Raw genomic sequence first — 22,903 nt, 5'->3', positions numbered from 1 at the left:
CTCCTTTCCCTGTTATCATCTGCATTTGCAGATTTTACTTTTTTTGATCATTCAGCTTTTGGAATCCAGCCCCAGTTTGAAAAATCCAACATGAGAAACAGTGCAGAATTACTTTAGACCTCTGATGCCAATTTCCTTGCAGACTGACTGATGGTAAAGGCAATATATAATCAACCAATCAGGAAAGAAAGACACAAATCTCTCCTCCCACTCTCAGCATTCTGAGAGACAGCATACAAATAACAATTCTTAATGGCTTGCCATCAAAGTCTGCGGTTTCCTTCAAACCACTATATTCATATCCATTTTGGGTCAGGCTATGTTCTGTTATGCAATCCAGGGCTCTTCTGAGAGTACACAACAAAAGACATTTTTCACTATTAGAAAAAAGTTAGTGTTAACAGGCTTCAGTAGGAGTCCCATCATTCTTCTTTGGTTGGAGGCTGGGAGCTAAGACATGATAACTTGTGGGAAGACTGGTACAGAAGAAAGAAAAAAAGATAAAAGAGGAAACCACAGGATTCCATTAGAGGAAAAAAAACCAAACAAAACACCTGAAGTGTGACATATCACCAGTGATATTCCATTAAAAATGTAATCACCCTTCATGGGTAACCAGAACAGAAGAAACCTTAAGCCACATGAAGGACATGTGGACTCATTTATTCAGGCAAATGCAGAATATTGCTCTGTTATATAGAAAAGGGATAGCCAGAATCACACCGAATCTTTGTAAGAAGCTACAGCTGGAGAGTTTCACCTTTTTTTCATTATGTTATCCGGAAGTCAGTCCTTAACAATCAATCCTCAGACACATCCCAGAAACCTTTGCAAGAGTTCCCAAAGCACTTCTCAGGAATTAGTACTGTGATTCATGGGATACTTTGAGCATGCAATGGGCTGGTGAAAAGTGGCTAAACAAACCAGCTACAACAGGACACAAGGGACAGAAGAAGACTCCAGCCTCCAGACAGTTGTAGGTGAGTGGCCCCCCTTATGGTCCACAGGCTGAGATCTAGCAGGTGCTACAGAATCTCCCCCAAGAGCTGTCTCCCACAGCACACAACTGTAGGTGTTATGGGAGTTTGAGAAGCATTATAGTGGATATGAATATGTTTGTGAAAAAATGAACTAGCAAAAGCCTTTGTAAGCAGATTCAGTGAGACAACACCCCTTGATAGTGTTATATCCAAAGCCATAAAGATGGAAACTCATTACATGCCATAGAGAATGGGAGGAGTGAGGAAATATTTTTCTGTCCGGTTTTGGATCTTTGTCCATAACTTTTTTATTTTTTAAAGTTAGCAGGATCAGCTGCTCAGTACAGTTTCCATTCTGCCCTTAAATTAAGTCTCCTGTTTAATGCATAATGTACTTGTTTTGCCTTATATTAATTTAGCTCTGTGAAGTGGCTCAGTTACTTATCAGCAACACCTACTTTTAACCCCAAAGGTCTCAAGTTCCTCTTAAGTATATATTGAGAAAAATTCTACCCTTCCCTATGGGAGCTGCATGGCGAGGCAGGAATGAGGTGGTAGTACTGGTGTCAGACACTTCTCTGTCACAAAAATCATTCTACTCATGCAAGGAACAAGGATTCCAGTCAGAGAGCCACAGTACATTACCAAGGCCATGGCTACACTAGAGAGTTGCAGCGCTGGTGAGGGGGTTACAGCGCTGCAACTTAGGATGTGGCCACACTTGCAAAGCACGGCCAGCGCTGCAACTCCCTGGTTGCAGCGCTGGCTGTACACCCGGTCAAGCCTTGGGTGTAGCGATTCCAGGGCTGGTGATCCAGTGCTGGTCAGCAAGTGTGGACCCCACCGGCGCTTTTATTGACCTCCGGGGTATAAGGAGGTATCCCAGCATACCTTTTCAGCCTCTCTGGTAATCCTGCACACTCCACTGCCCTGGGCTCAGCTGACCTCACCTTTAAATGCCCCGGGAATTTTAAAAATCCCCTTCCTGTTTGCTCAGCCAGGTGTGGAGTGCAATCAATCAATCAATCAATCAGCGACCACGCCTCCATGCCCCAGACGAGCCCCAGCATGGAACAGTTCCGAGCTGCAGGACCTCATCAGTGTTTCGGGTGAGGAAGCTGTGCAAGCACAGCTGCGCTCCAGCCGGAGAAATTATGATACCTATGGGCAGATATCACAGTCCTTGCTGATAAGGGGCCATGAACGGGATGCGTTGCAGTGCAGGGTAAAAATTACGGAGCTGCGCAGTGCTTACTGCAAAGCCCGTGAGGGAAATCGCCGCTCAGGAGCTGCCCCCACAACCTGCCGTTTTTACAAGGAGCTGGATGCCATACTTGGGTGTGACCCCACTGCCAATCCTAGGAGCACGATGGAGAGTTCAGAGCAGGGAGAAGTGGGGGAGGGTGTAGAGGAAGCCGAGAGTGAGGCTACTGGGGTGGAGGGAGACACCCTGGAGTCCCAGGAGGCATGCAGCCAGGAGCTCTTCTCAAGCCAGGAGGAGGCTAGCCAGTCACAGCAGCGGGAAGTTGCTGGTGAGGAAGAAGCTGAGGAGCATGCTCGGGGTAAGCAGATTTTTATGTTTTGGGAGAGGACGGTTGGGGTTATGGCTGCCTGCATGCATGCCTAAACATGGAATAGCCCATTGATTTGCTCTATCACGTCTCTGTAATCGGCCTCGGTAATCTCTTGAAAAGTTGCAGCCAGAGCGTGGGCAATGTGCTTTCGCAAGTTTATAGGGAGAGCCACCGTGGTCCTTGTCCCGGTCAGGCTAACTCGTCTGATCCACTGTGCAGCGAGGGGTGGGGGGACCATGGCTGCACACAGGCAAGCTGCATAGGGGCCAGGGCAGAATCCACATTGCTGTAGAAGACCCTCCCTCTCTTCCCAGGTAACACGCAGCAGTGATATATCTGGCAGTAGGAAACCCTGTTGAGAATTTAGAGATACTTGAGTGCAGGGCGCTAGGTTCGCGGTCCCCCCCTGCCAGCAGGTCGCGAGCACCGCATTGCAATCCGGTCTCCCCACCCCCCTTGCAGCAGGTAGCCAGCACCGCGGTGCATTCCGGTCTCCCCACCCCCGCCAGCAGGTCGCCAGCACCGCTGTGCGTTCCAGTCTCCCCACCCCCCTTGCAGCAGGTAGCCAGCACCGCGGTGCATTCCGGTCTCCCCACCCCCGCCAGCAGGTCGCCAGCACTGTGGTGCGTTCCGGTCTCCCCACCCCCCTTGCAGCAGGTAGCCAGCCCCGCGGTGCGTTCCGGTCTCCCCAACCCCCTTCCAGCAGGTAGCCAGCCCCGCGGTGCGTTCCGGTCTCCCCACCCCCCTTCCAGCAGGTAGCCAGCACCGCGGTGCGTCTCCCCTCCCCAGCAGGCCGGCAGTTCCGCGGACCACCCCCCCCCCCCCGCCAGCAGCTCGCCAGCTTCATGTTCCCTACTGTCCCCTGTGCAGGCCACCAGCTACCTCCTCTACCCAGTGCAGATAAACCCTAGTGAGCCATCAGTCAGTTCCCCCTCCAGGTGCAGTCAGGGCAGAAACACTCACCCCATTGCTCGCCATGCCTTCGCTTCCCTGGCCTCTCTGTGTTATGTTAGGTATGTGGGAATGATGCTACAAAAAGTCTACAAACTCCTTCACTGTGTGATAATAAACAATGTAGCCTCTGTGTATTATATGTTTCTATCTATGTTTTTTTTAGTGACCTTGACTAATGCAGCCGGATCACCGGCCTCACGTCGCTTGCAGAACTTGAGAAAAAATCCGCGAAAATCAAAAGAAGAATTGATCAAAGCAGTTATGAATCACTACAACAGAGAAAGTAGGAAGATGCAGGAATGGAGAGAGAAAATGTATGAGTGGAGGCAAACACAAAGCAGGAGAAAGGAATTGGCTACCAAAAAAACCTCAAAGCACATGATAAGCCTCCTGGCTCGCCAAACTGACTCTTTCGAGTCTCTCGTAGCCATGCAGGCAGATCTGTACCGTGGTAACCCACAACCCTCCCAAAGCTCTCTTTCTTGTTCCCCAGTATTTGCACAAAACACCTTTCTCCAGCAGCCAGTTTCTTATTACCCCCAGCTGCCCCCAACACCTGTACGATCACCTATCAGCCCTGATAACTACAATTCTTACCCTGTGCACCCCACCCCCATTACTCTACAGCATAGTAATCCTGAAGTGCAGCAGACATTGAACAGCAATCCAAACAGGACATATTCAAACCTCTGAATGTACAGTCCACCACCCTAACCCGCCTGGCCTTTTATGTACTGTACTTTGAATAAAGGATTTTATGGCTTTTACAATACTTTTTATTATTGCAGAAAGTGGTAAATACTGTACCCCAAGGTAGAAAGGAGCACAGCAAAGGCACCAAACATTACTGTTGGCTCTCAGCATCAAATTGCTCCCTTAAGGCATCCCTAATCCTTGAAGCCCTTTCCTGGGCCTCTCTAGTAGCCCTGCTCTCTGGCTGTGCAAATTCAGCCTCTAGGCGTCGAACCTCGGAGGTCCATTCCTCACTGAATCTTTCACCCTTCCCTTCACAAATATTATGGAGGGTACAGCAAGCGGATATAACAGCGGAGATGCTGCTTTCCCCCAAATCTAGCTTCCCATAAAGACACCTCCAGCGGGCTTTCAAACGGCCAAAAGCACACTCCACAGTCATTCTGCACTGGCTCAGCCTGTAGTTGAACCGGTCCTTGCTCCTGTCAAGCTTCCCTGTATACGGTTTCATGAGCCAAGGCATTAAGGGGTAAGCGGGGTCTCCAAAGATCACAGTGGGCATTTCGACGTCCCCTACTGTGATCTTGCGGTCTGGGAAAAAAGTCCCGGCCCTCAGCTTCCTGAACAGGGCACTGTTCTGAAAGATGCGTGCATCATGCACCTTTCCGGGCCATCCTGAGTAAATGTCAGTGAAACGCCCACGGTGATCCACAAGCGCTTGCAGAACCACGGAGAAATACCCCTTGTGATTAACGTACTCTGATGCCAGGTGGGGTGGTGACAGAATAGGAATATGCGTCCCATCTATTGCCCCTCCACAGTTAGGGAAACCCATTTGTGCAAAGCCATCCACAATGTCCTGCACGTTCCCCAGAGTCACAGTTCTTCTTAGCAAGGTGTGATTAATGGCTGTGCAAACTTGCATCAGCACCATTCCAACGGTGGACTTTCCCACTCCAAACTGGTTCGCCACCGATCGGTAGCTGTCTGGAGTTGCCAGCTTCCAGATTGCAATAGCCACCCGCTTCTCCACTGGCAGGGCAGCTCTCAATCTCATGTCCCTGCGCCGCAGGGTAGGGGCGAGCTCAGCACACAGTCCCATGAAAGTGGCTTTTCTCATCCGAAAGTTCTGCAGCCACTGCTCGTCATCCCAGGCTTGCAGGACGATGTGATCCCACCACTCAGTGCTGGTTTCCCGAGCCCAAAGGCGCCGTTCCACGGTGCTGAGCACATCTGTTACTGCCACAAGCAATTGAGTGTCTTGAGCGTCAGGCGTTTCAATATCATTGTCTGACTCCTCACTGTCACTTTGCAGCTGAAGGAATAGCTCCACTGCCATGCGTGATGTGCTGGCAACATTCATCAGCAAGGTCCTCAGCAGCTCAGGCTCCATTTGTAACAGAAATCTCAGAAATCGCGCTGCAGACTCACAATGCCGCCAAACTGCTCGGAATGTGTAGCAAAGCACCACGGGGCGTTGGAACAGGAAGCAGAAAGACCCGCACACTTCCTTCCCCTTCCCACAAGCCACAGCGCCAAAATGGGACGAGGTGCTCTGTGGGATAGCTGCCCACAATGCACCACTCCCAACAGCGCTGCAAGTGCTGCAAATGTGGCCACACTGCAGCGCTGTCAGCTGTCAGTGTGGCCACACTGCAGCGCTGGCCCTACACAGCTGTACGAACACAGCTGTAACTACCAGCGCTGCAGAACTGTAAGTGTAGCCATGGCCCAAGTAAATCTTTCACAAGGAGCACAGCAGTCTTTTGCTCCTGCATACCTTTTATCACAGTGTGACAGATATGACAATATCCTGGGCAAACCTTATGGAGTTAAGTTAAACCTTATTGAATTACATTTAATACTTTAATATTGAAAATGTTTGTGTACTATTGTGTGATTCTATAGAGCTTCTTTAGCAGAAAGACAGAACTCATGCAATCTCTTATTAGGAACTTTTCACGACCTTTGGGGACAGTGCATGTGTATTGTGCATTCCTAAGAATACTTAGGGAAATACAAATGACCCACTTCAAATTCGTCCTTTTGAAGCTACGCCCTGGGAAGAGAAACCAATTGTATACCGATTACCCACTCCTGAGAACTCCAGTTCAAAGACCTCTGAACTGTGCAAATGGACTAAACTTCTCATGAGTGTTCTTGTTCTGAGCAAAGAATATTTTTAATAAGTTTTCTCTGTAGTCCTTTTACGTTAATAATCAAATATACTTGCTTAGAAGAATGGTGTGGTAGCTTAACTATGGGCAGAGACGCTGCTGTGAGTCTCTGAAGATAAAGCAAGCAGGTCTGCTTAGGCAGTTTGTCTGTGTCTAGGAATAAAACAGTGAAGACAGGAAGCTGTTTAGCACGGTGATATCCGGCCAGAAGGGAGAGAGACAAGTCTCCACCCAAGAAAGGCAATGGCTAGGGAACTGGAAACCTGTGACAGTATGCCCTTGCTGAATCACTAAAGGAAAATACAGGTGCAGTTGCCCTGAATTACGACCTACAGTATATGTTATTGCCAGCTGGAGTTCTGGGCTTCTGGTCTTACCTGCAGACCACGCTCCCTTGGAGCTGTGAAGTGCCAGCTGACATGGTAGCCAGGCACTTCTTAGATGGTTTTGAGGCTAGGAATAGACCCTATAATGCTATTTATATGGGAGGGAATGGGAGAAAGTCCCGATGCCCCTCTTCACCCCTTACTGTAACTTCACAGAAGAGGGATGAATCTAGCACTAAATAATTAATTCTGCCCTTCATCTCTGATGGCTCCAGAACTAATTTTTGTAAGAAAAAAACTCTCTATGGCTAGGAAGGATTTTTAAAAAGTTGATTCACTGCAATAAACAGCTGAAAGGTTAATTATCTCTATGCTGGAAAATGTTAACATTTAGACCAAGGAAATATGTTCTCGTAATTTCAGAACAAACAAATGTCAGCATTCCTGGAAGAGATCACAATGTTTTCAACTTGTTTGTTTTGTACTTGGTGGATATTCTATACTAACAATCAATTTGTTTAAAGTTACCGGTCTATGAAAATGATTACCAAGTCCTGTAAGGTTCTGATCACCCTCATCTCCCGATGGCTAATGGGATTCAGGGCACTGACCACCCTTTAGAAGCTGTATGTTACAGAGATGGACCTGAGCTGCAAAGTTTGCATTTGGATCAAGACTTCTCTAAAGATCAAAACTCCTCTAAAATTTAGGTATTTCTAAGACAGTATGTTAATGTTAACATTACTGTCTGTGTTAGCCATTTGCAACTGATCCATGTTCGTAACTGTCTATTATTTACATTAGGCATAACACCTAAAAGCATGGCAAAGTACATTTTAAGTAATTTTGAGGGTGAAGGAAAATTGTGTATTTATACTTCTATACCAAAAATCTGAATAGAAAGACTACAGCTCACCAAAAAAATAAGTGAAATTAAATTAAAAAAAGCAGTTTAAAAATATACAACCAGCATAAGCTGGAAGTAAATGTAGAGAGAAGAAACAGATGTCCATTTTATACCTTTTCTTTTAGTGTACTAATGTGATGAAAAATTACTTTTTTCTAAGCAAATATCAAATAGAGGCTATATAAAGACTAACTTATCAACCTAATTCTTGGCATTTACTTAACACCATTACAAGTGAGTATCTTAAAGCACTTTACAAACATTAATTAAGATATTATCACACTCATTTTGCAGATAGGGGGAAAAAAAGAGACGTTAAGTGACTTGTCCAAAGTTTCACACACCAAGTGTGTATATCTAGTCCCAGATCTACTCAGAAAACTATCAGAGGTAGCACGTAGTAGTAGGGATGAATAGCGAGATGGTTCAAAATTAGTTAGGGTTTTCAAAACTAGGGAGGACTAAAGTACTCCAGGACCTCACAAAACATAATAATGGTCAGATTCAGTTCAGCATTGCCAAGTGCAAGGTAATGCTGTAACCCCAGAATCTCTTTGTGTCACTGGCAGAGGGCATAAGGGTTACAAGGGATCCCTGGCTCTGGTATTTACATTGTAACTCATTAAAGAATGTCATGTAAGATTTTTACTTAAAGCCTGTGTCACATTGGGCATCACAATCTTTGCAAAATCTATGTGCAGATGATAATTTCCTATACATCTCCTTAAGTATGTCTTTAGGGCCCTGTAGTTAAACGCTGGTCATCCAGAGGTAATATGTCTTAAGACCATTTCCAGAAGGCCAGAGGTGGGAGACTCCTATCTACCTGGTTTAACGTTCTGTCTCTTACAACAGAAGTCTATTTGTGTACTCAGTCAAATACCAATGAAGAGATTGTGGGGCTTCAAGAGAAGAAATAAACAGGAAGAGGTGAACAGCATGGGAGGGACCTCTGTTTTCAGGTAAAGGTATAATATATCTGTGGGTGCAGAAAGACGCCCTGTCATCCTTCATCTGCGGGAGACACGCTGCCAGCAGGTTTGGTCTCATGAAAGAAGGATGTCAGCCATACTGGTTGAAAAATGCTGCAAGAAGAACTTTGGGTAGGCAGCACCTTTTGAGAAAAGAGGGCATCTTGTTTGTTAAATTTAAGCTCTAGAATGTGTTATGATATTATTTTATACATAACTCTCTGTTTCCATTAGTCCTACTTGCTATCACATGAATCTCTGTTCTTTGATAAATAAATGCATTCTTATTTTCACTATAAACATATGTAAGTGCTGTGTGTTAAGCAGAACTAAGGTCTATTCTATAGACAGGATATTGTACCCGATGGTGTCTTGGTATACTCTGGTATGACAATTTCTATTTCTGTATTTTTAAATCCATACGATACCTACACTACCATAGGCTTCCTTTTTTATTGGATAATGTCCCCAGTGGACTTCAGTGTGTCCTGTTGGGCCACTGTAGTCATCTAAATATGAACTATAGTTATATGTACCAATTGTGAAAATGAATATTAATCCAGTAGATTATTACAATAGCTATTATGATCTATCGTGTAAATATGCTTTTAGACAGTTTTTAAGTGGTGGATAATTGATATTGTATATTTCAGCTTTTTTGGTCTTTTGACTGCTAGCCCAATTGCTGGGGATGGTTTTGAAGTAAATCCAGTTTCAACCCAGGGAGAATATTTTACGGCTGAGTTTTAAAGCTGAACTGATGGAAGGAGAGGGATGAGCCTCGCTAGTTTGTGGTTTTACTAACTGCACATATTTTGGGGTTCTCAAATCTATTTGAAGTTCATGCATATTGTCCCTATAATTTAAATCCATGCTTCCCCTCCCACACAAGGACAATTCAATTTTTTTTTAAAAAGTGATTTTCTAGATATCTGTTCTATAAATTTGAGATAGAACTCAACATTCTAGGTTAGCACAAAGTGGGTGACCTGTATATGACATATATAATGCCTACTTGTAGTTATTTATTACTTAATTAGATTTCTCTTCTCACCCTCATAGTCTAAAGATTTCAATCTTGTCTCCTCTGTGAACCAGTTTCACTATGTTTCTCCGCACATGGATTTTATTCTCTACCACCATTCTGCTCTTTCTTCTCAATTTGCAATCTTTTCTACAGCAAGCAGAGTGCACATCCTTTAGCAGGGGTTGGCAACCTCTGGCACGCGGCTCGCCAGGTTAAGCACCCTGGCGGGTTGGGCCAGTTTGTTTACCTGCTGCGTCCACAGGTTCGGCCGATCACAGCTCCCACTGGCTGCGGTTCATCGCTCCAGGCCAATGGGGGCTGCAGGAAGTGGCGCGGGCTGAGGGATGTGCTGGCTGCGGCTTCCTGCCACCCCCATTGGCCAGGGACAGCAAATTGCGGCCAGTGGGAGCCGCGGTTGGCCGAACCTGCGGACGCAGCAGGTAAACAAACTGGCCCAACCCGCCAGGGTGCTTATCCTGGTGAGCCGCGTGCCAGAGACTGCCAATCCCTGCCCTATAGTGTTGGAGTCAGAGTAGAAATTTCAAACCCATGATATTCTCATACGTAAAAAACGAAGCAAACTGAGGGCTTGTCTTCACTAGGGGGTAGGTCCAGCTAAGTTACAGCACATTTGTCAGGGCTACGTACTGCCTCTAACCAGAAAAATCACCTTGTGTGCTTGTATCCTTTACTGGAATTGCTGCCTCACAAGAGGGGCAATACTTAAAGCCAGGAGACTCCAACTTCTCTGATCAGAGAAGAAAAAATACAAAAAGTACAACTTCCAAAAGGCTGTCGGTTTACCTGCCAATGATAAAGTACCTAACTGATGCTAATACACACACAATTATTCACAGCTAAGGAAAACAGAAGATGCGGACACTGAGGAGTTCGGTTTTGCAGCCATGGGTGGTGAGAAGGAACTGAGTGGCAGTTGGGCCTGCTCTTCTCTTTACATCCTCAGTCACAGGGGCATAAGGATGCCCAGGACACAAACGTAACCTGAAAGGACACTGCTAGCCAAAAGACACTGATCTTTGGCATATGCATGCCAAGAGTGGAATGCCAATGGATGAGTGCTCTAAGAACTATCTTCATTACTAGCTTTTTTTTGGGTCATTTTGAGGGCTATGAGACAAAAGCGAAACATGGAGAGCTTCTCATTCACTGAAGAAAATAAGTTGTGGTATTTTGTGTGGGAGGAAGGGGAGAGGAGAAATGGGGCCTTCGCCGGCTTTTACAAACCACTGTGTAATCTTCAGAGGCTTGCTCGATTACCAGGGTTGATGAAAAGGGCCAGAAGCCAGCCAATAGTCTTAAAAAGACCCTGATATAAATTATTAATTTAATGCAGAAATATTAGTCTTCCGTTTATTTGACCAAAGAAATGAAAAGCTCCAGAGCACTAAAGCACATAGCTCATTAAAAGGAGGCCTCTATCCTCTGACAGCTCTTGTCAAGCAGTCTCTGCTCTTCTGGTGATCTTTCCAGAGAAACAACTGGGACTCTGCCAGGTCAGCCGTTAAAGGTAATCTCAGAGAATCCCTCAGCAAACTGTAATGTACTCAGGATGAAGAACAAGGAGTTCAGGGACTGAACTAATTGTGTTTTAATTTGTGTAATACTAGCAGCAAACAGGGTTTCAGTGCTATACCATTGTAATTCACCTCTTGCAGAAGCAAAACTAAAACACAACAGAAAAACATCCCTGATAAAGAACCAAGCTCTAAAAATATTTCTGTACGCATTGCTTGATCTGTATTTTTTGTGGGGGGAGGAGGCAGGCGAAAGGAAGCACAGTATGGCAAGAAAAGAGAAAATAAGGGGATGTACCATACATTGGCTTTTATACAATCTAATCAGGAGGAATGGGAGCAATGTGACAGACTGTGGTAGAAGATGGGATCTGTTGACTTCTCCCTACACCACTACAAATCTGCCCCCTTTATCAATTAATATGGCTGGCAAAGAGGGGTGGAGAAAGGATAAGACAAGATACTGGCCATCTGATTATTCTATATCCAGGACATTTTGAAATGGTGGCAATTCCTATTTTAGTATTTATACCAGGGGTGGGCAAATTTTTTGGCCTGAGGGCCACATCTCGGTATGGAAATTGTATGAAGGGCTGGCTGGGGCAGAGGATTGGGGCGCACAGGGAGGATGAGGGCTCCAGCTGGGTGTGCACACTCTGGGGTGGGGCTGGGGATGACGGGTTTGGAGTGCAGGAGAGTGCTATGGGCTGGTATCAAAGGGTTTGGAGGGCGATCAGGGGTGCAGGATCTGGGCGGTGTTTACTTGAAACAGCAGCCTGTCCCCCCTCCAGAGGTGGGACCACACCGCTCTGCACATTGCCCCATCTGCAGGTACCGCCCCCGCAACTCCCATAGGCTGGGAACCAGGGCCAATGGGAGCTGCAGAACCGGTGCTTGGGGTGGGGGCAGTGTGCAGAGTCCCCTGGCTGCTCTTGCTTCTGGGAGCCGCATGAAGCAGAGCGAAGCAAGCCCCCGACCCTGCCCTCCAGCTGGAGCACCAGAGCAGGGAAAGCTCCCAACCGCGCTCCCTGGTGGAAGCTCGAGGGCTGGATTAAAAGGTCCAACAGGCTGGATGCGGCCTGTGGGCTGTAGTTTGCCCATCCCGATTTACACATTTACAAATGTACAACTGTCTCCAGAAAGAAATTCATTCAAAGACAGGAACAACCTTCCTTCACTACTCCCTTGCCGTCTTTTTAACACTGCATGTGAAAAGCAGCAAAAGAAATTTTCCTGCTTATTCTTTCCCATACTGCCTTTTCAGGGTATTTTTAATTGTTCTGATTAAAATTTACTTTGTTAAGTACCACTGCGAACACAGTTCATTTCTGGTTTCCAGTTTTATATATTTCTTTCACGTAACAGGACCTGAAGAAGAGCTTGGTATAAGCTCAAAAGCTTGTCTCTCACCAACAGAAGTTGGTCCAATAAAAGATATTACCTCACCCACCTAGTCTCCATGTAACAGGATCGTAACCAGGTCGTTCTGCAGTGCCTTGCCTTGATTTCCCTACTTGGACTCCTCAAAAACTCCAGATCACAGTCAAAAGGTAATTAAAACCACTCCCTTTCTGGGATCCAACGTATTTAGTTGTCATACAGGTCGGCATTCTAGGCATCAACCCTAGTTCACTCTCTTTAGGTAGGGAGTCCCCAGGCTTCCTTCCCAGAGCTGGGTCTCAGTTCTTATACTCTTTGCAAGCCCCAAACTCCCGTGGTGTCAAGGTCCTCCCTGCAGGAGCCTCTCTCACACTCTTCAGTTTCCTGAGCTTCGTCCCTGTAAGGCCCAATGCTTCTCAAACCCTGAGCCTGCAGCAGATATCTCCATACTATCAACCAGCAGCAGCTATAACTAGCTCATGCTCCACTATCCACAACACTATGTGGGCAGAGTATGGCAAGTCCTGCCTCCAGGGGTCTGAGAGACAGCAGTCTCATGGCTCCTGATTGGCTCCCTGCCCTATATAAACCCAAAGGGCATTCCAGGAATTGTCCAGGCAACAGCCCATATCTCCTGTAGCTGCCCTGACCATTCCTGCTCCCTGTTCTTGAACCCTCGTCTTCGCCCTCGGCTTGATTTGGACCTTGTCTCTTGACCCACACACTGAAACCTGAACTGGACTCTGATCCTTGGTATTGACCCCAGCCTGGAACTTGACTGCAAACTCCTCTGCTACTCTAAGCCTCAGGTTTGATCCTTCTCTGACCCTTGATCCCAACTGCCCTTGCTAGGATCCTGACACTTCCCTCTCTGAAGCTTCTTGAGACTCTTATAGGGGAATCACCTGATCCCTGCTCAGGTGTGTCTATTTAGTTACTAGGGAAGGCTGGCTCTGCGGCCTCTAGCCTGTCATAAACAGATAATAAAGGGTTAACAAGTCCAGTAAACCTGGCTAACACCTGACCAGAGGACCAATCAGGAGAAAAAATACTTTCAACTCTCAGTGGAGGGAAGCCTTTGTTTTGTGCTGCTTTCGTTGTTCTCTCAGGGATCTAAGAGGGACCAGACAGGTATACAGACTCTCCAATCTTCTGTTCAATTTAGTAAGTACCAGTTAGAAAGGCGGTTTAGTCTTTTTTTGTTTGTTTTCTTTATTTGCAAATGTGCATTTTTCTGGAAGGACTGTATCTCTGTTGCAACTTGTATTTGTGCTAGGGGGAGGATTCTCCCTGGTGTCTATAAGCTGAAAGACCCTGTAACATTTTCCATCTTGATTTTACAGAGACAATTTTTACTATTTCTTTCTTTTATTAAAAGCTTTTCTTTTAAAAAACCTGATTGATTTTTTCCCCTTTGTTAAGGCTCAAGGGAATTGAGTCTAAACTCACCAGGGAGTGGTGGGGGGAAAGCGAAATTCCCTTTGTTTTAGATTCACGGAGCTTGAATCTGTCTATCTCTCCAGGATAGCCCAGGGAGGGAAAGCCTGGGAGAGGACACGGTGGGGGGAAGGGTTTATTTTCTCTTGTGTTAAGATTCAAGGAATTTGGATCTTGTTTCACCAGTGAGTTGGTGAAGCCTCTCCAGACAACCCAGGGAGGGAAAGTCTAAGAGGGGGAAAGGGGGGGGGGATAGTCAGTTCCTCCTTGTTTTAAGATCCAGGGGGTCTGGGTCTTGGGGTCCCCTGGGAAGGTTTTGGGGGGACCAGAGTGTACCAGGCACTGCAAGTCCTGGTTGGTGGCAGCGCTACAATTTCTAAGCTGGTAATTAAGCTTAGAGGAATTCATGCTGGTACCCCATCTAAGGTTCAGCGTCGGGGTGCATACCATGACATAGCCCTTAAAGGGGAAAGTCACCCTGTTACACTCCGTACCTTCCTACTAATCTCACAGGGAGAATTTTTGTGTCAAACTTAAAATTGGGGCCCAGATCCTGTACTGGAAAAATTTATCCACAAGCGATTGAACAAACTCTTCAGAACACATGATTCCATGGTGTCCTGCACCATTATGGAGTATGCAAAGAGGCTGGGCTGAGATGTGTTGCTCACACGGGAAAGTGCATGCAAAGGTGGCTTTAACCAGAGAAGTACAGAGACTTTGGACTTCTGGGTTCAATTCTAGATTCTGAAGGGAAGTGTGTTCTAGAGGTACAGATCCTTCTGCCCCTGTGCCTACAACCTGCCACCAGCCTCTTCTCCACCTATCCACCCCTGCCATCAGCCAGGCCAATAGGATGTTCCACCAATCATGGGCTGTCCTGGCCATACCCATTCCTCTCAAGACAGATCACTTGTACTAGGAGCTGCTACAATGGCTATATGTCACCAGAGGAGGGATAGCTCAGTGGTTTGAACATTGGCCTGCTAAACCTAGGGTTAGGAGTTCAATCCTTGAGGGGGCCATTTAGAGATCTAGGACAAAAATCTGTGTGGGAATTGGTCCTGCTTTGAGCAGGGGGTTGGATTAGATGATCTCCTGAGGTCCTTTCCAACTCTGATATCCTACAACTTCCCTGTTCAGATGCAATCCTCCAGAGGTGGCTATGCTGGTGCACTTTCCAAACTACCACACTGTATTGGAGCCAATGTATTTAGTAACACTAGTTTAAAACTTTTAAGTCTAGAAAACACATTGCTGGTACAACCCATTTTCTAAAGATCAGCATTCAGTCACTTCTGTTTTAGAACAGAATCATAGAATATCAGGATTGGAAGGGACCTCAGGAGGTCATCTAGTCCAACCCCATGCTCAAAGCAGGACCAATCCCCAGACAGTTTTGCCCCAGATCCAGTGGCGGATTAACAAATTTGGTGCCCCATGGCCCTCAAAAAATTGCCACCCCCACCCCCCCAGCGGTAAGCCTGGGTGGGAGGGGGGAGAAGGGGAGTTGTGGCACGCTCGGAGGAGGTGGAGTGATAGTAAGCTGGGGGAGGGAGTGGTTCCCGGTTCCCCCTACCCACCAAGAGTCACTCCCCGCGCCCTCCTGCCCCAAGTCACCTTCACTCCGTTTCCTCCGATCGCACCGCTACTCACTTCTCCCTCCCTCTCAGCGCTTTAGCATGGCAAGCCTGGGACGGAGGGGGGAGTTGTGGCATGCTCGAGGGATGGTAGTGGTGGAGCGGAGGTGAGCTGGGGCAGGGAGGGGTTCCCAGGCCCCCCGGGTTACTCCCCGCACCCATGGGCCCCAACTCACCTCTGCTCTGCCTCCTCCAAGCGCACCGCTACTCCCTCCCTCCCAGCACTTTCGTGCGGCAAACCTGGGGGGAAGTGAAAGGAAGGAAGCACGGTGCGCCCTGGGAAGGAAGTGGGCTGGGGATTTGGGGAAGGGACGGAGTTGGGGAGGTGACACGAGCAAATTTGCAGCCCTAGGCCTAGGCCTTGTTGGCCTAGGTGATAATACGCCGCTACCCAGATCCCTCAAGGACTGAACTCACAACCCTGGGTTTAGCAAGCCAACGCTCAAACCACTGAGCTATCCCTTTTAGGCACCTCTTTTAAACAGGAAGAATTTATACGTATTGCTCTCCTAACCTTTCCTTATTGTTACCCATAATGATACAGGATAAAATTGAGAGGTTTTTTGTTCTAAACTGATTGTTTCACCCATGTCATGTCTTCTGGTTTTAAAATGAGACAGCACAGCTCATTTTCTATTTTATATATATATATATATATATATATATAGTCAACTTTATTTCACTTTGTGGTCTCTGCTGGAAGTTTGGGCATTATTGATTGGTGTTTCTTTTATTATTTCAGGCATGTGCATTCTCATTATCTTCACTGGAATATCATCTCTGCATGAATGCATTACTTATATTAATGTCTCAGCAATTTCATATACTCCTTTTACTGGAATTTTTTGGACAGCAGCAATCTTGCTTACTTAGGAGAGGCATACATCTTTCCTCTATTTGCCTGCTTTTTGGACAACATTTTTTTCCTCCATGAAAACCCATTTCTTTTGCGAAATTAGCAAAGTCTTGACCATAAAAGCAGGACCACTTTCTGATTTAACTATTGATGAAATTTCAAAAATATTGGACAGATTATCTTGTACAACAAGTACTGAATTTATGGACGTGGATAGCACCATTGTTACTGCAGAACATCCGGAAATATTTACCAACTGCTGTCCACTCTGTAACGTTCCATAAAATTCTAAGTATTCACAACCTCTTTTCATTTTGAAAACATTTGCATGAAAATATTTTTGTTCACCAGCATGTTGGAGAAAAGGGAAAATGTAGAAATATGTATTAATGAAGTATTTGCACAGCCATCTTGAAAGCTCTTTACGGATATGTAAGTCATTCAGTCTGTTAGCAGAAACAATAACATATGACTGAGGGGACTAGTCATAGCTCAATACGCAAAACAATATTCACAATGAATAGTTTTGCAAGCAATCCATTGAATAGACAAATATGTTCACATAAACTATTAATCAAGTAATTTTGAATTGCAAATAAATTCATAAAAATCTAAATGTGCTGCAGATAATTTACAAGCAGAAAAAGGATGGGGAAGGCTCTGATCCAATTAAACAGGACAAGGTGGGAGCAGCAACCATGGGGGAAAGGGACACCCTATGCAAGAATCTGCAGCCTTCACATGATCTCTGTAGCATTACCATCAAAGCTCCTACACCCTAGCATGCAAGAGTTCTACAGGGCAATAGGCTGGGAGGTCCTGGGACAAGGACAGCTGGGCCATGACTAGGCCATGGTGCCTGAAGTGAGTGAACATGCTGGGTGAGGGGACTACCGCAGCCTCAAGACAGAGGACTCTTCCATCCCCCAGCCTCTGTGGAGACCTTAGCTCACCTCCTGCTGCATGATGGGAGTTCAGAATTTTGCCCAAAGGGAATGGTTAGCAACAAAGGCAGTACCACATTTTTAATCACAGTATCCTGAGAAGAGGGCAACATAAAATCTGTCAATGGAACAGACATTTTACCTAGAGTAAAAACACAGAATTAGCATACAGGAAGTTAGACTAGTTCTGGACAGGTCTTTCCCATTTTTACATAACTTTCTGATGCTTCTTTTATTGTATCAACATTGATATGAAGACTGGCAATTAAAATGTATTTTCAGCAACATCAGTGTGCCTAGTTTTCAGGTCTATGCATTGTCTTGTGACACCTGACAATACAGTGCTGCCCAAGCGGCAATAAAAAGAAAAAGCTGTGTGTGGCTGCAACAAACTTATTCTTCACCGACTCCATAGTTAATAATCCTATTTCTCTTTATGGTGAGGTGCACTCATTATCTGATCATAGCCTACACTGTTCTCCTGGACATTTGACTTTTCAGTTTAGAGGTATTAATTGAAAATCCTGTTCACAGCAGGAGACATCGCTTAAATGTTAGGAACGCTTAGGGACTAGAAATGCAGAGATTTTAGATGACTCCATAAATTCAAGTGGCACATCCATTTCTTTGCATAAATGAAATTCTGTTTCATACAACGCCAAGCCAGCTTAAAGAAAATGCCAACAACCAACCAAAACTTATTCACCTGTTGAACCACAGTACCTACCAGGCCAGAAAAATAATTGATCCATTAAGCATACAATGTACAACAAATTCAAGAGAACAATGGTGTCAAATGTCTGATTGTGGTAGGAAAAGCCTGCAGTATCCAGGGCATAAACTGATTATCAGCTAGGTTTAGGTCAGAAATTTCCCTTCACCCCTGAGATAATATTGCACAATTAGATTCACAGCCCCATCAACCTACAAGAACAAAAAAGACCGAAAATAAATTATTTTTAAAACCCAATTTTTTAAATGGTTTCAGCTAATAACATTTTACCTCTTACCCTCCTTGAAAGGGCATACAGTAGTTTAAACTGTGTGAAGGATGATCTCAAAAATAGTTTTATCTGCAACATCTGGCATTTGTCACTGTTAGAGATAACAGACTATATTAGATGGACCACTTTTTTTTCCAGTATGATATTTTCTGTGCTCCTATTCTAACAAGAAGGAATTCTGATGCCTGGAAGTGTGAATTGTTCCAGTTACATGACTGGCTAATAGAAAAGAGAGCAAAATCTAATCACCCTCCTCCCACACGCTAAATATAAACAACATTCTTATATGACCCAATACTATTCTTGTGATGCACGTTCAGGATATATGTGTGGACCAGACCACAAGAAAGGAAGGAGGGAAGAAACAAACAAATAGCAGTCATGGTTCAATAGTCTAGGACTAGGATGGGGATGTTGTGGGTGACGTACACTGGCAGATCTATGTGGGAAGTTGGTTTTCAGCCAGCACTATCCCTCCTTAGCATAAATTCAACATCCATGCAAAACTTTAAAAGGAAAATAAAGTTTTTATAAAATAAAACCCATTTTTGAAAACAGTGCTGTAGAAAACATTTTGGAGCCATGAAAATGTAAATGTACAGCTACTGTAATAACCAAGCATGTTTTTATACATTTTTCTAGATAACATAAATCATCATCTGACAATGGGGAAGAAATATTTCAAGAGCTTTACTTACTTGGGATGCGTGAATTCGTCAATGAGGGCAACCTTTTCCACCAAGTCTCCTCCAATGGTTCGGACTAAATCATAGAAGTCATTTTCAGAGTATTTCTCAGAGGGCAGCCAAAAGGAGATGTCATTTATCAAAGGAGGATATTTGCTGAGAGGCTAAAAAATAAAATATATATATACACACATCTATATAAATGTTTGATTTGGATAGAGATACTTACAATTCTATTTTATGCTTGTAATAACATGTAAACTAAGCTTTCATAGAGTTAATTCCTTCAAATTTAGAAAACTTTGTGCCCTGTTTTTAGAAGCACAAACTGAATTGTCAAGCAGCTAAAGTGCAGATCTAAGCTGAAAAGCTAATCTCTCAAAATGGCATTGTGGGGTTCCAATGTTCATTGTCTCAGTGCCTCCTTTGCTCAGTGCACAAGTTAAAAGATATTTCTTTCAGTTGCCATTTCCACAAACATATTCAACCTTAATTCCTTCTTGCACATCACCACTAATAACCAAGGCTCTGTAAGGCAAACAATGCAGGTACACTGTGCAACCCTTTCCTATCTTTAATGAGATTGAACAGGCGTACTCAAAAAATAAAACATGGCTCTGCAGTTAGAATAAACATTAATTCTGCTAATTACTTGTGAGCAGGAATAGAATTCATCTGTCTCTTTCCTAGATGTGTTGGTTCTGCAGGTCTAACAGCTCTAGGTCTAACTATATAAGAACAGGTGTACCTACTTAAGAGTAGTAAGAACTTATTTTTGTCACTTTAGTCAAAGTTTGTGACCTTTAAACACATAGATGGAGCAGATTTGTTCAATAAGAGGAGGCCATTTCATCACAATAATTTTCAAGGTAGAATCAGTTTAAAGATTTACACAGTTCTTTTCACATTGTAAAAAGATGCTTATCACATTCATGCATAACATTTCCATGTAGTTTATTTTACCATGTTTATCTCATTTATCTTCTGTAATGTTTATGTTTATCTTCTGCAATGTCCAATTTAATGTTAAAATGGTCTGATTTACAGTTCTTGGTGATTCTTATTTGTAGACAAAGCAAAGAACATGTTTAGACTAAAAAAATGGAGGTATCAGTTAATTTCCTCTATTGGTTTTAGTTACAATAAAAGCCTTAATATTAAAAAAATACAGACTATTTTTAAGATAATTAATATTTTCATAATCATTACAATATGTTCTCTAAGCATGCAGTGGTAAATGTGTCACCTTTGCTGTTAGGGTGACCAGATGAGAGGAAGAAAATATTGGCAGGGGAGGTGTTTGCCAGTGGAGCAAAAAACAAAAACAAAACAGTGCTGCTGGCAGAGCGAAATATCAGGACAAATTGTGTTGCGACCAAAGATCGGTCGGGACATGGGACAAACATCTAAATATTGAGATGGTCCCGATTTTATCGTGACGTCTGGTCACCCTATTTGCTGTAGACAAGAAGACCCTGTCTTGTGATCTAAGTAGTCGAGAGAGCATGCCCTGATATTGTCAAGTTCATAGAGGGAGGAGAGGGAGGAACAAAATGAGGCCAAAGTTTACATGCACTGGACTTTTAAAGCCCAAGCCAAAGCCCACTGAAGTCAACAGGCTTTGGATCTGGCCCTTAATGAGATTTTTTTCTTTAAGTAAATCCTTATTTTGAACAAAAACAAGAACCAGACAGCAGTATGGTCTTACTTTCTATGCTTAACTTTCTAATTATTTGTATTACCATAGCACTTAGCAGCCCCAGTCACAGACAGGATCCCATTGCGTTAGGTGATGTACAAACACAGAACAAAAAGACAGTCCTTGCACAAGGGACATACAATCTAAGTATAGGACAAGAGACAAAAAACGGATACAGATAGAGGACTGCAAATAAACAGTGAGACAACACTGGTCAGCACGGTAAGTAGTGGTCTCTGTATACTAGCAGACAAACTGTTGTCAAGTTTAATGTCGGAATCAAGCAAAGGAGATTTTTGAGGATGAATTCAAAGGTGGATAATGAGGTAGCTTCACCGCTGTTTGCACGGAGCACTTCTAAAGCATCTCAGGCAACACGGGAGAAAGCACAAAGCTGTTTGTTTGAAAATGTAACAAATGGGCAGTGGAGGCTACCATCACAAGGTGATGGGAAGCAAGCATCTTATTTCCTGCCTTCCCAGGATGTTGCATCTTAATTAAGCACATGTATACAGGATCTTTGGGTACTACAAGAGTAAATTGCTTTTCTTAGTTTGTTTATACAAAGTCAACAATTCGTATGTAGGCACTGATCCGTACAGTACATTGTCTCAATAAAAAATGTGTTCTCTGATTGGGAATGTTTTATGATAGAACAGTGAAATCCTAAGTGAATACCTGATAAAGCAATAAACCTGTTAGTAGGACAAATTTACAGTGCCCAGATTTATACAAATCCTGTTATGTACAATGTAAACCTTTCAACGAATATCTGATAAGGAATATAGTGCAAGTTTTAAATTAATAACTCCTGTGAATCAAACTGTGAATCACAAATGATTATCCAACTTGTTACATGAATAAACTTGTCAAACAAATTCATCTCCTGTGCACCAATTTCAAAACTCCACAAATAAAGCCATCATACAGGAGCTCTTGAGACAATACCAACTCTAAATGAATAAAAGGAATACACCTCTTACACCACAGCCAGAGCTGTGAATGTTGGAGACACCCTAGACTTACTGTGTTAATATAAAGTTAACAAACATTATGTTGTTAAAGATACCAATGTGATAGGACTCCTGTTTTAATATATTTCTCTCTCACCCCGCAAGTTACATTACATTACATTTTCCACTACCACAGAACCCTAGCAACTTATTGAACTAATTTCAAAGTATTTAGGGACTAATTCAAAACCCATTGAAGTCACAACTCTGTATCAGGTCCTTCACCTTGAAACAAGCAGGAGACTTACCTGAAATAAATACGAACACAATCTGCAGCTAATCTAGATGGTAGCTATGTATTTCACTCTTAGAAGTATGATGTTAAATAGCGATACTGCAAAAAATACATATAAATGCCGTTCGTTAATGCCCTGAATCTGAAAGGTGCTGAGCACCTCCAAGTCACGCTCAAATCTTTTGCCATTGATTTCAGTGGAAGCAGGACTGGACTATTAATATGGAGCACTACTATTCCCAGCTAAACTCAGACCTACAAGGCCAGATCCTTCAAAAACACTTGAGAGTAACCTTACTCATGTGAGTAATGCTGCCGAACTCAATGAGACTACTAAGTACATAGTAAAGCTACTCATGGACATAAATATTTACAGGATCTGCATTACCAAGTCTCCAGGACAACTAAATGTATCCTAAATGTATTCTTGGAGAATTAATCAACCCATGAAATTACTGCCTTAGACTAACAAATGTATTATTATTTTTTTAAACAGCGTTTGAAAGAGTAATAGCCTTTTATCTCCAAACAGACAAATGTAGTTTAAACACTAACAAATAGTGAACAGATACCTCAATGCTCCTGAATATTTTGGTAAAACAGATACTTCAACGCTCCTTAATATTTTACTCAGACTTACAATATAGAAAACTCCTGTATGTTCAAAGACAAAGGGCAACAGTCTTATATTCTTGTCACTTTTTGCCACCTGACTGCAGTCAATGGCACTGGATAGGTAGGAAGTAAGTGCCCAATTTGGTTCCAAATGTGGACTACCTAGTTCAAAAGTGCAATTGGTTCAACAGTTGTAAAACTAGATGGTAGGCCACTATCCCCACCCACAAATGGTGGACATATAAAAGGG

The 22,903-nt window shown here is 44.0% G+C and overlaps 1 protein-coding gene across 1 annotated transcript in view; it reads right to left on the bottom strand.

Moving 5' to 3' along the window:
- The window catches only part of FARS2 (phenylalanyl-tRNA synthetase 2, mitochondrial), a 360,192-nt gene that overhangs the window by 93,955 nt on the left and 243,334 nt on the right, over positions 1–22,903 (bottom strand). The window contains exon 9 of the mRNA XM_050940051.1: positions 19,104–19,255. Within this exon, the coding sequence (XP_050796008.1) occupies positions 19,104–19,255 (152 nt within the window). The remainder of the gene's footprint in view (positions 1–19,103; positions 19,256–22,903) is intronic.

This window comes from Gopherus flavomarginatus, chromosome 2 (genome assembly GCF_025201925.1).
Source record: "Gopherus flavomarginatus isolate rGopFla2 chromosome 2, rGopFla2.mat.asm, whole genome shotgun sequence".
NCBI classification, from domain to species: Eukaryota; Metazoa; Chordata; order Testudines; family Testudinidae; genus Gopherus; species Gopherus flavomarginatus.
The sequence above is the reverse complement of the archived record's forward strand: the minus strand, read 5'-3'. Positions and strand labels throughout refer to the sequence as shown.